General features: G+C 38.2%; 1 protein-coding gene across 1 annotated transcript in view; it reads left to right on the plus strand.

The window, feature by feature from the left end:
* GARS1 (glycyl-tRNA synthetase 1) overlaps positions 1–15724 on the plus strand; it is a 45807-nt gene that overhangs the window by 24048 nt on the left and 6035 nt on the right. Inside the window, exons 9-13 of the mRNA XM_088018708.1 lie at positions 3255–3417; positions 4736–4900; positions 8635–8747; positions 9579–9719; positions 13906–13991. Of these exons, the coding sequence (XP_087874834.1) occupies positions 3255–3417; positions 4736–4900; positions 8635–8747; positions 9579–9719; positions 13906–13991 (668 nt within the window). The remainder of the gene's footprint in view (positions 1–3254; positions 3418–4735; positions 4901–8634; positions 8748–9578; positions 9720–13905; positions 13992–15724) is intronic.

Consider the following 15724-nt stretch of genomic DNA (forward strand, 5'->3'; position numbering starts at 1 on the left):
GTTCCTTCAGGCCTGTGATTGGTTCAGCCTTCTGGTCAAGAAAGGGGGAACTACACAGAGGAAGGGGCTTGCAGAACTTAGAGAAATGGGGTGGGAGGGATTCCCTTGGGCCTCTGTGTGGAAAGAAGAGGTGGTCAGAACTTTAACCAGCTATAATAACAATGGAAAAACTTGTCAGGCTTGAGTCTGTTTTACTTCCTGTTGTCTGGGTTTTTCTGTCTCTTTCCTTTTGTTTTTTGGCTTACCATCTGTTCCAGTAGTGTCTTCAAGCATGCTTTCAAAATACTGAGAAAGCCTGGTAAGACTGACTTTGTTTTGGAGAGGATTTATATAACATAGAGTAGCTCTTAGAAGTTATAAAAGGACCACGAAGTAAGGCAAAACCTGGGGTTTGTGGAATAGAAAGTGGTAAGTCAAAAAAGCAACTCAGAACTAAGGAGTGATCCTACGAGTTAACTGGTAAAAGGTCCGTGGGGCTTCCCTGGACATTTTTTATTTTGGTCATTTTCCACTTTAAAGCATCCTGTCTGGATTCTGGCTGGTTTTTGTTACGTGCATCTCTAAGATCCTGACTAGAAGTCCATTCATTCTTCCATGAGCCAGTATCCCCATGGTTTTTGTTCCATGGATAGGGCTAGGATTTGTTTAGTGTTGTGATTTATAGAGTTATCAGGTGATTAGTCTTTGCATGGCTGTGATTTATTTTATTTAGGTTGGGAGTATTAGACTGTTCATATGTAATTTTTAAAAGTTTGTTTTTATTTTGATTGGCTGGTTCTGTCTTCTAGACTACATGTATTGTAGTTCTCCATGGTTCAGGTACAGTGTCTGAACTCAAAGACAAGAGACCACTGGTAGAATCACTGTTAAGAGGTGATTTCCATCTCCTGTCTGTGAGCTGGGATTATTTGACAGAACAGATGGAAAGGCTTTGGCAGCAGATTATTTTGGGATTCTAGGCAGGGCCCTTATTTTGATATGCTTTGCATTTTAGATGTTCTCTTGCTATCCACCACACCATAAGATATGCGAGGACAGACATTGTGCTTCTTTGTCTCTGTCCTATTTCTGTGCACACAGAAGACATTTGATAGTGGTTGAAAGACAAGATATAGGTGCTATAGGACCAAGTAAGAAATACTATTAAAAAATAAAGTTTAAAAATTAGAGCTCTTTTGCCATGCATTTCATGTATTTTTAGGTCTCATTTAAATAATTTTTCATTGTTTTTAAAAAATCTGAGATAATCATGAAAGTGCACTAGTAAATGTATGTGGGGGAGTGTGTTTAAAGGAGAGAGATTTGATTTTGACTCATAAAGTTAACTTAAAACACTTTTCCCCCAATAGCTACTTAATTGCCATTCAGAGAAATCTCTTTGGGAAACTATTACTATATGCATATTTATTTCATTATTATGCAGTTAGCTTGATGCTAGCCTGTTCAGTTCATGTCTTACGTCCTCTGCCATGAATAACACTTTATTCAAGAAGCTGTTACTCTGGGACGCCTGGGTGGCTCAGTCGGTTAAGTGTCTGCCTTCGGCTTGGGTCATGATCCCAGGGTTCTGGGATCGAGTCCCGCATCGGGCTCCCTGTTCCGCGGGGAGCCTTCTTCTCCCTCTGCCTCTCTCTCTCTGTCTCTCATGAATAAATAAATAAAATCTTAAAAAAAAAAAAGAAGCTGTTACTCTAAAGAAGCCAGCTGTATGGTGCCGTTATCAGTCATTTACTTGTTCAGAGCAATAAAAAGGAAGAAACCAAACTACTATAAAAGCTAAAGAACAATTTCACTTCACTTTTAATTTCCCATTCTTGGAAAAGGAAATATCGGGAACTTCATTTAGTATATATTTATAAAGACTTGCTAGTGCTATAAGGAAAATCATTTTATTTGGAAGTCACTATTCAGTATCTCATTTCTTTTTAGTGTCTGACATTTGCTTAAGTTTTCCTAATATTAAAAACTATCTGTTCTTTAAAAATTATTTTCCATTGAAAGTAATAATCTTTTGTTGTTGTGGCTAGTATGGAAGGAAAAACAGATGGATGGTAGTTAAGGTGGTAGAAACAGATTTCATTCAAGACTATTGCAGTAGGGGAGGGTGCCTGGGTGGCTCAGTTGTTAAGCGTCTGCCTTTGGCTCAGGTCATGGTCCCAGGGTCCTGGGATCGAGCCCCACATTGGGCTTCCTGCTGGACGGGAAGCCTGCTTCTCCCTCTCCCACTCCCCCTGCTTGTGTTCCCTCTCTCGCTGTGTCTCTCTCTGTCAAATAAAAAAAATAAAAAAAAAAATCTTAAAAAAAAAAAGACTATTGCAGTAGGCAGTGGGGGGAAAGAGATCTCAGTATGGAACCGGGCTCAATTTTGAATATAGCACAGGCAGGAAAGGATTTTTAGCCAAGGCATGGGGTGAAGCGGGGTCAGTGGCTAGAAAACTACTTAAAGGGACCATCAGGGGCAAGGCAAGGGGGATTTTGGCTAAACTAACCTGAGGGGATGTTGCTGGAGACAAGCCAGGGTGATCAAATACCACCTGGGGGATGGTGGAGGATGACAAACCCAAAAAAGATATCAGAGGTGATCACATGGCAAGAGGTGGGGTAGGGTGATTCTGGTTAAACTGACTTAATCAGGGTTCTTGCTAAAACTGGATTTTACCAAGAAGTATACAGATGGGCCTAGGAGGAGTTTCAGGAGACTGACTAAAATTTGGGCAAGCAAAGAATTTTTGTCATCGGACAGAAGTTAATATTTGAGGGCCCCTGGGGGGGCTCAGTCGTTAAGTGTCTGCCTTTGGCTCAGGTTATGATCCCAGGGTCCTGGGATCGAGCCCCACATCGGGCTCCCTGCTCCGTGGGAAGCCTGCTTCTCCCTCTCCCACTCCCCCTGCTTGTGCTCTGCTCTCGCTGTGTCTCTCTCTCTGTCAAATAAGTAAATAAAATCTTAAAAAAAAAAAGTTAATATTTGAGGAAAGTTTGATTGTATTTATTTAAAATACTATTCAAGTGCGTTGTAAAGTTTTCATTAACATGTTTAAAAAAAATAGCCACCCAGACAAATTTAATCCAACTTTTTTTCTTTTTCTTTTCTTTCTTTTTTTTTTTTGCCATTCCCTTAGGAACAATTTTCTGGTTTAGTGATAAGAGATTCCTGTAGTATGGGGGCCTATATCATTGTAAAGTTGAAAATAAGGACCTTGTTTATTTTTTATAGTAAAGCATGCAACTTTTATCCCTTATATTTTTGCTTCCAGAGAATTCACAATGGCAGAAATTGAGCACTTTGTAGATCCCAGTGAGAAGGACCATCCCAAGTTTCAGAATGTGGCAGACCTCCACCTTTATTTGTATTCAGCAAAAGCCCAGGTCAGCGGACAGTCTGCTCGAAAAATGCGCCTAGGAGATGCTGTTGAACAGGTGAGATGCCATAGGTAATTTCATTTAGGTTATTGCGATTTAGGGTCTGCAGCACTTAGCAAATTCTGTGTCCTAGAAAACAAAATATTTGTTTTAGCAGTCATTTTATTTTTTCTATAGTATTTGTTTTTATATAGTATTTATCCTACACTGTTATTATAGTGGGAGGAAAGTACGTGAACATGCCCATTTGTAGGCCAGGGGGCCAACATGAATAAGATATTTAGCAGAGCACTTGGAAAAAAGATCTTTGAACTGTGGCCTATCAGTCCAACTCTTATCAATATGTACTCCTTTTGGGGAGACATTTTGACTCACAAAAAGCGAGTCCTCTGGATTTTAATCTTTTATGTATTACCCATAGCAGTTGGGATAAAGTCTTGCATAGGATAATATTTCTCTAATCATTTGTCTAGAGAAGTAAGTGCATGAAAACTTTCTAATAGTCGCTGCTGCCTGATAATGGAATGAATCGCCCCAGGGAACAATGAACTTCCTGTCCCTGAGCATATTCCAGTGGAGGCTGGGTGGTAATTTGCCAGCCATTTTGCAGAGAAGAGCCCTACAGTGGGTAGGAGATGGGGCTAGATGATTTCTTTTTTTTTTTTAAAGATTTTATTTATTTATTTGACACACAGAGAGAGTGAGAGAGAGAGGGAGAGAGGGAGAGAGCACAGCAGGGGGAGCGGCAGGCAGAGGGAGAAGCAGACTTCCTGCATGAGCAGGGAGCCCGATGTGAGGCTCGATCCCAGGACCCTGGGATCTTGGCCTGAGCTGAAGGCAGCGGTTTAACCAACTGGGGGCTAGATGATTTCTAAGATCCTTCTGGTACTGGAATCAGAAGATGACATACACAATATGGGGTACAGAAACTTCAGTGGGTAAGGATACATTAAAATCCCCTTCCACATGTCTTACTACTTTTGTTAATTCAGAAGAAATATATCTGCCCCTCTGTAGGGTCATTATTATGAATGGCATTTTTAGTACTGTAGATTTAGAAGGTATGAGGTATTGGGCTGAAGTTTTGCCAACCCAGTGAGTATGGCAGAAAGATTTTCAATGACTGTTATTATGAGCTTGTTAACTTGACATTAACCCATTTAAAAATAGCCACAGTCACATTCTGGGTATTTGAGATTGTTCTGAAAGCTGGATAAATTAGCTTACCTTGTGTTTCAAATATTTTTCAGTAGAATGTGAATAAATCAAAAATGGTACATTGGCCTTCGAAAGAATGTGTATTTTTTCCTTCTGTGCTTGTTTGCATATTTGCTTGCTTATTTATTTACTAACTGGTTTACTCATTGATTTTTAGGGTGTGATTAACAACTCAGTATTAGGCTACTTCATTGGCCGCATCTACCTCTATCTCACGAAGGTTGGAGTATCTCCAGATAAACTCCGCTTCCGCCAGCATATGGAGAACGAGATGGCCCACTACGCCTGTGACTGTTGGGATGCCGAATCTAAAACATCCTATGTAAGGAGAATGGAAGGCTTGTTAGCATGTGATCTTCACTGTTAACTTAGGAGCATGGATATCAAAATTGCTTTTTGTGTGCTGTATGTCAGAGAGCAACAAAGAGAAAAGAGGTCTTTTCCAAAGCAAAATGGAAAAAGCAGTTGTCCCCCGCCCTCTTACAAGGAAGGGGTTACGGGTTACTCTTGTGTCTCAATAGCCCTTTGTAGACTTAGATGGCTTTTATAGAGACCGAGAGTAAGAGAGACAGAGAGGGAAGGTCAGTGATGGGGCAGTGCTGGTGTGTACATTCCTGGGCTGGGCAGTGTCATGGCTAATATCCGTGGGTGCAGCTAAGTTGGGGTGGCCTCCTTCCTGACAAGGACCCTAGCAAATGTTGGAAATGGTGGCAGGGCTGAGTAAAGAAAGATATGGTGCTCTTTGTTTAGAGAGCTATTTGTTAGGTTTTGGTGGTAGACTAGTAGTTATGATCTCTTGTTTAGGAACTACCTTTTCTCAAATTCTGTGTTTTAACAATAATTCAGGGAAGACCTCCTGGCTACCGATTTCACTGTACCTTACCACCCCCACCTCCCAAACATGAACATTCATACTGGAGCTTAGGATTGACAGACATTTGGGTATAGGAGGGCTGGCTGGTTGGCTCAGTCAGAAGAGCATGCGACTCTTGATCTCAGGGTTGTGAGTTTGAGCCCCATAGTGGGTGTAGAGATTACTAAAAATAAACAGACCTTTAAAAAAAAGTTAAAAAAAGACATTTGGATATAGAAGATGCTTTCTGCCCTGGTAGCAGTGGGAACAAGGTGGCATCCAGAACAAGGGGCCTGAGAGCCTCCTGGCATTTCCCTTATTTGGTGCTAGAGAGGCTCTTCGGTGACTTTTGACAGTCATTCGTTCCCATGTGCCCTTAGTTTCACTCTTTACTTTTCCAAAATGACTTTCTTTTAATAGATTCATTTTTAAAAATTAGAAATGAAAATGACTCATTTTTGTAAAATGAAAAGCAAAAAGTAATTCTGAAGAATATTATGTAGAAAGTGAAACTTCCATTTGTATACATCTCCCCAAAAGTTGTTCACATCTCTTCTGCATCAGGGATCAGCACATGTTTTCTATAGTAAATGTAGTAAAAATACTTTGGGCTTTGCAGATTTTTGTTGCTTCTTTGTTGTTTCTTTCTTTCTTTCTTTTTTTACAACCCTTTAAAAATATAAAAACCATTCTTAGCCCCATGGGTTTTTTAGCCACTGTTCTAGGTGGCTTTACATACATTACAAACGTATATGCATGTATATATGCATAACGGTATGCAGATAGCTGTAGTGGCTGTTATTGATGTTGTTTTAAATATATTCTTTTTCTTCTGTGGATTTAGGAAAGAATTTCTATAATCTGTTAGGTTTTTCTTGTTACTTTATTTTCCTCACAGACTTGCTTGATGTAGGCCAAAATGATAGCAGTCATTATTTTTGGATTATAGATGAATATTAATTTCTTTACATGTTTTAAGTTTTCTGGAATTTCTTCGTATTTGCACATCAAACCAATAAAATATTTTCTATGTTGTGTGAGAAAAGATTATTTCTTTTCTCTTTGTTCCATACCAGTTCCCTTTCTTAGTTTGCTCTGACTAATTTTGTTAAAGCAGACACAGATTCTTGCTGCCTCACTTGAGATTCTGAGTGTGGCCTGGATTACATTTTATTTCTTTCATTTGTTCATTCAACATGTATATTTGGTAAGGACTGTGCTTTCCATTCTAAATGCTTCATATGTAGTATCTTGTGTAATCCTCATCATAGGTCCTATTTCTGAGGAGACCGAAGTGCTGAGAAGTTAAGCAATTTGCTTGAGTCTCACAGTGAGTGGTAGAACTGGGGAATGAACCAGGGCTGTCTCACTCCAGGCCCGTGCTCTTAACCATTGTGCTACTTTGCTTTAACAGACCCCGCAGCATTCCTGCTCATGCTTTTCTGAGTGCCACTGTGAGCTGTGGCTAAATCATCAAGTACTGAGAATCAGAAAATGTGGGCCTCAGTCTTGCAGATGTGATGAACATCATGGTGACGATAGTTAATAATGCTGTATTGTGTATTTGAAAGCTGCTAAGAGAGTAGGTCCTTTAAGTTCTGGAACCAGGTGTGGTGCTGGATGTTAACTGGACTTATATGGTGCTCATTTTGCATTATCTACAAATACTGAATCATTATATTGCATACCTGAAACTAACATAATGTTTCATGTCAATTGTACCTACATTTTTTTTTTTTAATTAAAGAATAAAATTGAAAAAAGGAAGTTGTGGGCCCAGCATTGAGATTAGGCTACAACATTTTACATAAGGTCATTGGGAAACTAAACAAAACCAGAAGCTCGAAAGTAACAGGAACTTTCAAGGAGTGGGAAGAACTCCTTTAAAGACTTTTTATTGTTTTAAGTCCTCACATTAGTGATTTTGTTAAACTAGTTGCTTTATAAAATGTCGTAATTGTTAACAGTTTACCAAACTGTAGACAACTGGTGCCGTTTGCTGAGCATGTTTTATAAAGCAAAGGAAATGCCAAAACCTTATCAAAGTTGTTCCTTTGCAGCCTAAGAGAACAAAGGAGACTTGTTTCTCACTCACTTAAATCAGGGAAATAAAACAGGTAAAGAGCTTCCCTCCCCTATCTGAAGCACTCCATCAGTAGAACAGTCTGATAAATAGAAATTAGACAGTCCCTGCATTCAAGAAAAGACGAACACTTCCTTTTTGTGTGCTTCATATTTTATTTTTTTAATGAAAAAAGTCACTGAGACGGCTAATGCTTCACCCTTCTTTTCTTCCTCAGAGTTAACCACTATCCCAGGGTTGTTACTTGCCGTTCTTGGACGTGTTTTGTAATTTTACCTTTTAGTACATAAATATGTTGACATCTTCAGTGCATGTCAGATGATCAAATGACATGATTTTCGGTTTCATTCTTTTAATTTCTGTTTTGTTGTTATGTGTTGGGGTTTCTGAGCTTGTGAGGTTTATATTTGCCCTCTTTAGTTCATGCATCCCATGTGGTAATGTGCTTGGAAAGCTTAGTAGTTGTGACAGTTGCAATTTTTCATACTCTTTAGATCAAAGGCAAAATATAAATATTCATGAGGACTAACTAGATATCTACTAAAATAAGCCTTTAACATCTATGTGGTGGTGTTGCTGTTAAGTTTTATTCTGTGACTTAAATGTTACCTGCTCTTTATTGAGATCTCTTCTGTTGTGTAAGAAACTGAACTGAACACAAATGCCCACGTTCGTGGTCAGCTGAGGTGTGTGTTTAGCACAGCCATTTGATGCCAGTTTGTGAGATCAATAGACACTTCATCCAAAGAGAGTAGTGGTTTCTGCTAGATTGATTTTGAATCCTGGCCTCAAATTTGAAACACATTTACTGATTTTGTCTAGGTTCACATTTTATTTCCATAATTAAATCCTATACTATATTAGTTTACCCCACATTCACAATATGGTAAAATAAATCTCCCCAGAAAATAAGACAACTTTGTGTACATGTGTGAATTATATTTTATAGGTTTGTTATCTGCCTGATGTATAGAACTATTCCCATTTCAAACATTTATAAAAGTTGAGTGGAGATGCTATAATAAATTATCTTTGGGTATGTGAAAATTACTTAACAATCTGCATGCATCTGTGAATGAACCCAGTGCAATAAGTGTTTTTATCTATTATGTCTTCTTAGGGCTGGATTGAGATTGTCGGATGTGCTGATCGTTCCTGTTACGACCTTTCTTGTCATGCTCGAGCCACCAAAGTCCCACTTGTAGCTGAGAAACTTCTGAAAGAGCCCATATCCTTTCTGGTCACTTCAGCAACGCAGGTCTAAAGTGTAAACATCTTGAAAATGGATAAATCCAAGTCTACACATTCTATGGATAAACTGAGATGTTTTGGATATTGTGGTAACACTTATTTAAACCTATTATTCTACCCATCTCATTGCTCCTTTCCTAGTCTCTTTTTTTGTAATCTGATATACCCACCCATTGTTTGGTCTTTAAAAGAAGCATATTCAGAAAAGTGCTCTGAATGTCTTTCCGAGTGTTGGCCAGTTATTCTCAGCTATTTCCACAATACATTTCTCCACACCTGCACCTACCTACGTGCTCTTTAAATAAAGGGCACCTGGTGAATACTTTCTCTATGAAAAGTTCAATGCCATTTTATGGTAGATGAAATAATAATTTAGCTCACTTAATCTGTAAATCAGCAAAGAAATTTCCATTCTTTAGCAGGCAGTGAGGTCGTGAACTCATCTTAGGGCTAGGCCAGTGACAGAAAGTAGATCCTGTTGTGTTTGGGACATTTCAGAAATCAGTAAATGGTAAGTAGAGGTAATTATGCTGCGTATCAGGTTATGTTGCTGATTAGAATAATATCCCTTTTATCTCATTGTAACTTTGTAGAAGTCTCTGTTGACAGTGTTTACTTATTTTCGGTGAGGTTTGTCTAATGATTTTGTGGGTAGTTATTTCATCTTACACTTGAAGTCAGTATAAACAGGATCTAGGATGCCAGTGGAGAACTAGTCATTGTTTTAATTTGATGATGAATCTCAAGATCGTTTTCCGAAATACTATGGCAGTTCTCTGTGTTTTTTGGTTCCTTGACTACTTCATACAAAACAGTCAGTGTTGTTCAGTTTGAACCCAATAAGGGAGCAATTGGTAAGGCATATAAGAAGGATGCAAAGCTGGTGCTGGAGTACCTGGCTGTTTGTGATGAGTGTTACATTACAGAAATGGAGAAACTACTGAATGAAAAAGGGTAAGATTTAAGATGTGTACTTTTATATGGGCTCCACTTAGATATGTCCTCTCTGCAGATTCTGAAAGGGTAAGATCAGTTTCTTGAGACATTTTTTGCAGGTAAGTATTATCTCTATGTTTAAAGAACTGTGTTTGCTGAGATTCTGGCATTATAGCCTGGAAATAGATTTGAAATGATCTTTTTTTTTCCCCAGTAACTTTCCTAGAGGAGGAGTTTTGTCTAAGGAAGTGACTGAGGAATAATTAGAAATGACATTCTCTCATTCATTTCTATTTTTTTTTTTTTTTGAGCTTTGGAGTGGTCTCTGTAATTGTTTTAAGCATAAATATGAAGATAATAGAGACAGATCTATAAAGAAATATGACAAAATCCAGTACTAAACAATGTAAAATTTACTATGTCTGACAAACAATAAAAAACATAAATAGGGGCGCCTGGGTGGCTCAGTCAGTTAGGTGTCTGACTCTTGATCTCAGCACAGGTCATGATCTCAAGAGTTGTGAGTTCAAGCCCCACTTTGGATTCCATGCTGGGCGTGGAGTCTGCTTAAAAAAAAAGTTCTAAACATATGAAGAAGCATGAAAACGTGACCCGTATTGAGGAGGTCAGTCAAAAGAAACACCTAGCAGTGACAAACATGATGGAATAAACACATAAGGATGTTAAAACAGTAATAAATGTACTTCATATGGTCAAGGATATAAGGGAAAACATGAACATATGAGGTGAGAAATGGAAATATATATTAAAAAAAGAACCAGCAGACACTTAGAGGCAGTGTTGCAAATGAGAATTCACCAACTGGGATTAATAGTAGATTAAACATGGCAGAAGGAAGATCATTGAATTTGAAGACATAGCAATAGAAACTATCCAAAGGGAAGCATAGAAAAAAAGAGACTGGGGAAAAAATGTCCTTTGGATCAATATGAGGCAATCTAACATGTGTAATCAGGAGTCACAGAGAGGGTGTATGGAGAAAATACCTGAAGATACATAGGATAGGTCAAAATTTTCCAAGTTTGATGCAAACTGTAAACCCAGATTCAAGAAATTCAACCTCAAGCAGAATAAATACAAAGAAAACCACATGAAGGTACATTAGAATCAAATTGCTGAAAACCAAAAATGAAGAGAAAAGTCTTTAAAGTAGCCAGGGGAACAAAGACTCATTACGTTAGAAGGAGCAAAGACAGGGGCGCCTGGGTGGCTCAGTTGGTTAGGCATCTGCCTTCGGCTCAGGTCATGATCCTGGGGTCCTGGGATCGAGTCCCGCATCGGGCTCCCTGCTCCGTGGGGAGCCTGCTTCTCCCTCTCCTGTCCCTCCCCCAGCTTGTGCTCGCTCTCTCTCAAATTAATAAAATCTTAATAAAGCAAAAACAGTAACAATATATTGTGGAATTTATAACATAGAAGTAAAATATATGCCATCTGCAACTCAAAGGATGAGAGCAAAGAATTGGGAATATACTGTTGTAAGGTGCACACATTACATGTGAAATGGCATAATACTCTTTGAGGGTAGACTCTGATAAGTTTGAAAAAGTACATATAGTTAACTCTAGAGCAATTACCTGGAAAAAACACACAAAAACTAAATAATAAACCAGTAAGGGAGATAAAATAGAATAATAAATAGCAGGAGGGGAAGAATGAAGGGGAGTAAGTCGGAGGGGGAGACCAACCATGAGAGACGATGGACTCTGAAAAACAAACTGAGGGTTCTAGAGGGGAGGGGGGTGGGGGGATGGGTTAGCCTGGTGATGGGTATTAAAGAGGGCATGTTCTGCATGGAGCACTGGGTGTTATGCACAAACAGTGAATCATGGAATACTACATCAAAAACTAATGATGTAATGTATGGTGATTAACATAACATAATAAAAAAATTAAAAAAATAGAATAATAAAAAATACTCCAGAAGAAAGCAGGAGAAGGGGAAAAATGAACAAAGAAAAGATGAGACAAATAGAAAGTAACTCTTGAGGTGTTAGATTTAAAGTCAGCAGTATCAATAATTATATTAAATGTAATTATCTAAACACTTGAATTAATAGCCATCGATTGTCAGACTAGTTAAAAAAATCAAGACCCAATTAAATGCTGTTTACAGGAAACTTGCTGTAATTGTAATACACAAATAGGCTTAAACATAATAGAATCAAAAAATGTTTCCCATACAAATATTAATCATTAAGTTAGGAGTGGCTCTATTAATATCAGATAAAGTCAACTTCAGAACACAGGAAATTGCCAGAGACAGAGTTACATTTCATAATGTTAAAGGAATCAGGTCATCAAGAAGGCATATTCTAACTGTATGCAACTGAAAACAACCTCAAAATATATAAAGCAAACTTGACGGAACTGAAAGGAAAAATAGACAAATCCACAATTACAGTCAGATTTCTACACCCTTCTGTCAGTAATTGGTAGAGTGAGGAGACAAAAACAGGAGTTTGAAGATATAAACATTATTAATCAACTTAATTGCCATTTATAGAATACCTAATAACTGAAGAGTACAGTTTTTTAAGTGAACTTGTAAAATCTTTTATATTGTTTTTTTTGTGCAGCCCTCCAACTGAGTTTTGCATTATTTTCTAAGTGTTGTTTAAAAAAGCAAAGAAGGGGCTCCTGGGTGGCTCAGTCAGTTAAGCATCTGCTTTTGGCTCAGATCATGATCCTGGGGCCTGCTCAGCAGGGGGTCTGCTTCTCCCTCTCCCTCTGCCACTTACCCCTGCTCATGCTCGCTCTCTCTCTCCCCTCTCTCTCTCCAATAAAATCTTTAAAAAAATAAAAGTAAAAAAACAATAAAGCAGAGAATACAAGAGACTAAAAAATAATAAAGCAGAAAATACGAGAGACTGCATATGGCCTGCAAACCGTGAAATAATTCATATCTGGCCCTAGACAATAGGCAAAGTGAAAGAAGTCTGACACAACAGATTATATGTAAAACTAGGAAAGATGAATCGAGTTTATAGTGGTAGAAAGCACATCATTAGTTGACTGGGAGTGGAGGAGATTGAAATGGAGCCTTGGGGTGATGGTTGCCTGAGAACATTGTCGAGAAGTTTTATAAGCTGAACCCTTGTAACAAGTTGAAGGTAATGATTGTCCATTTCAGTAGGAAAATTTTAAAGCATTCTGGTCTCCCAGAATTAACATCTATTTATGTTAAAACAACATCAAATGTCATTAAAATGGACAAGTTAGAGCACTAGTTAGATACCATTATCTGTCATAAACATGACAGTTTCCTTTATTAATTATTCTCAAATAATGGCTTCTTGCTAATTTCAGTTTTTTTTATGACCGTTACCTACTTTACACTTAGACTGTACTCACAGAATATATATGATAATGCTTATGTAATGGAATTTTAATGCACTTACAAACTTCAGACAGAATAGTAAAAATGGAGGGAGTGAAAACCACTCATGATGCATGAGATTATCAGTGCTAGAAACTAGCAAAATGCAGTGTCAAGTGTGCCAACCACACAGCTTAAAGACAACCACACGAGGGCTCTCTTCCTGGCACTGAGCTGCTTGTGAGCCAAAACAACCCCTACTTGATAAAGGCGAATTCTTATGACCAGTAGTGGAATGGGCATATCTCAGGATATGAACCTAACGCAGTCACTGATTTTTGGAGGGACAGTGTTTTATATTGACATATTGAACAGAATCATTAAACTTCTTTAAGCTGATCTTCAACATAAGTGTCAAAGTTTATTTTGGAATTAGTGTGGGGGTTTTAAAATTACCTTCTATAAGATGACAAGCTGGTCAGTTTTACATTTCTGGGGACAATAATGAGAACAGTGGTCTTTTTGCCAGCAGGCCTATTTCTGACAAATTTATTGAATTTTTTAAAAATGGTTTTGGCTTTATTTTGATCTCAAAACCAAAGGAATTATTAATTGAGTCACTTGTGGAATTTTATAAGACTAGCCACGTTTTTGGGTGCATCCCAGAATACTCTTTGGTGCCATTATTAAAATAATACTTAATTTGGTGTTCCTTATGAAATAATTTAAATTTGACTTCAGCTGTTTTATCTGGAGAATTGACCAACCTGTATTACACTTAAAAGAGTTTAGCAATTGGTAAAACACCTTTAAATTAAGAGATAGGAATGCATGTTTGCACTAATATGTGGTGTGTTTTCTTTGTAGGGAATTCACTATTGAAACTGAGGGGAAAACATTTCAGTTAACAAAAGACATGGTCAACGTGAAGAGATTCCAGAAAACACTACATGGTAAGTTTGTAAAAATAATTAAGAAACAAACACAAAAAATCATTACTCCTTAAAGTTTTTTAAGTTTTATGACATAACCATTTTATAGAAAATTTGGAGAAGAAAAATAAATACTTAAGGCCATAACCCTAAATTTGATGAATATATTTAAGGCATTATCTTTTGCCTTTTTTAAAAAAAACTTTTAATTACATTAATACTAAAAAATAGTTTATAATGCCCCCTTTGTATTTCCTATGAACTGAGGTGCATGTGAAGAATATCTCTTTGATTAAAACCATCTTTTTGTTTTTTCCCATTTTAAGGAAATGTCCTTTTGTTTTTTTAAGTAAAGGTGAGAACTCACCCCTTCACTCTTTTGTGACAAATTAACCTTTTAAAAAGTCATTTAGATTAGTGATCTTTCATGCTTTTTTTTTTTTAAGATTTTTATTTATTTATTTGAGAGAGAGAGAATGAGAGAGAGCAAGCACATGAGATGGGGAGGGTCAGAGGGAGAAGCAGACTCCCTGCCAAGCAGGGAGCCCGATGTGGGACTCGATCCAGGGACTCCAGGATCATGACCTGAGCCGAAGGCAGTCGCCCATTGGGATATGAGTGTTTTGGAAAATATACAAAGGATGCTTATGGTTAACTGTGGCTGAGTGGAAGCTTCTGGAAACTTAGAGTAGTAGGTGGGTATTTGAGAAGCTACTGCTATTGGAGAGAGCATGCCTACTTTTCCATTTGTTTTTGGCTTGCCCTCTAGCCAAGCTTCAGTGACTGTAAAGACCGTCTGAGCAGTGATCAGAGTAAGCAGGGGATCCTTCTTGCTCTGGGGCTTTTTAGCCACCATTCTGGCAGCTGGTTCAGAACTGTACTTCACCATGGCTTAGGTGACCCAGAAGGATGGGCAAGAGATGCCTCGCTCATATTTCTAAAATGTTATTCTTACTCTTTATCACAGACAAAAGAAACAGCCTCTCTTTTCCTCCACATATGTGAATTTTTGGTTCTACTTATCTCATTTCCCTTGAAACAAACTATCCAAGGTTAAGGTCAGTTACCTTAGACCCAGTGCTTAGCAGTCCTTCCTTTCTGAATAATAAGTAATAATGAATCCATTTAACAAACTGAGTGTTGCTGGAGTGGTGGGGGTGGGAGGGATGGGGTGGCTGGGTGATAGACACTGGGGAGGGTATGTGCTATGGTGAGCGCTGTGAATTGTGCAAGACTGTTGGATCACAGATCTGTACTTCTGAAACAAATAATGCAACATATGTTAAGAAAAAAGAAAAAGAAGATAGCAGGAGGGGAAGAATGAAGGGGAGTAAGTCGGAGGGGGGAGACGAACCATGAGAGACGATGGACTCTGAAAAACAAACTGAGGGTTCTAGAGGGGAGGGGGTGGGGGGATGGGTTAGCCTGGTGATGGGTATTAAAGAGGGCACATTCTGCTTGGAGCACTGGGTGTTATGCACAAACAATGAATCATGGAACACTACATCACGAACTAATGATGTAATGTATGGTGATTAACATAACAATAAAAAATAAAAAAAATCCATTTCCTGTTTGTACCACAGGTGTAGCCTCCCCCATGTGAGGCCTCTGGTAAAATGTCTTTGATTGAGTGCAGATCCCCCAGCAAACTCTTCTCTGAGGGCCTCTTGACCCCAGAACCTTGGGATTACAGTGGCAGTAACCTGACTTTCTTAAAGAGTTCTCATCAAGACAGCAAGATAAAAAGTAAA

The sequence above is a fragment of the Eumetopias jubatus genome, unplaced genomic scaffold (assembly GCF_037043125.1).
Source record: "Eumetopias jubatus isolate StellerSeaLion01/CBP00866 unplaced genomic scaffold, mEumJub1_p1.0 scaffold_14, whole genome shotgun sequence".
Lineage (NCBI taxonomy): Eukaryota > Metazoa > Chordata > Mammalia > Carnivora > Otariidae > Eumetopias > Eumetopias jubatus.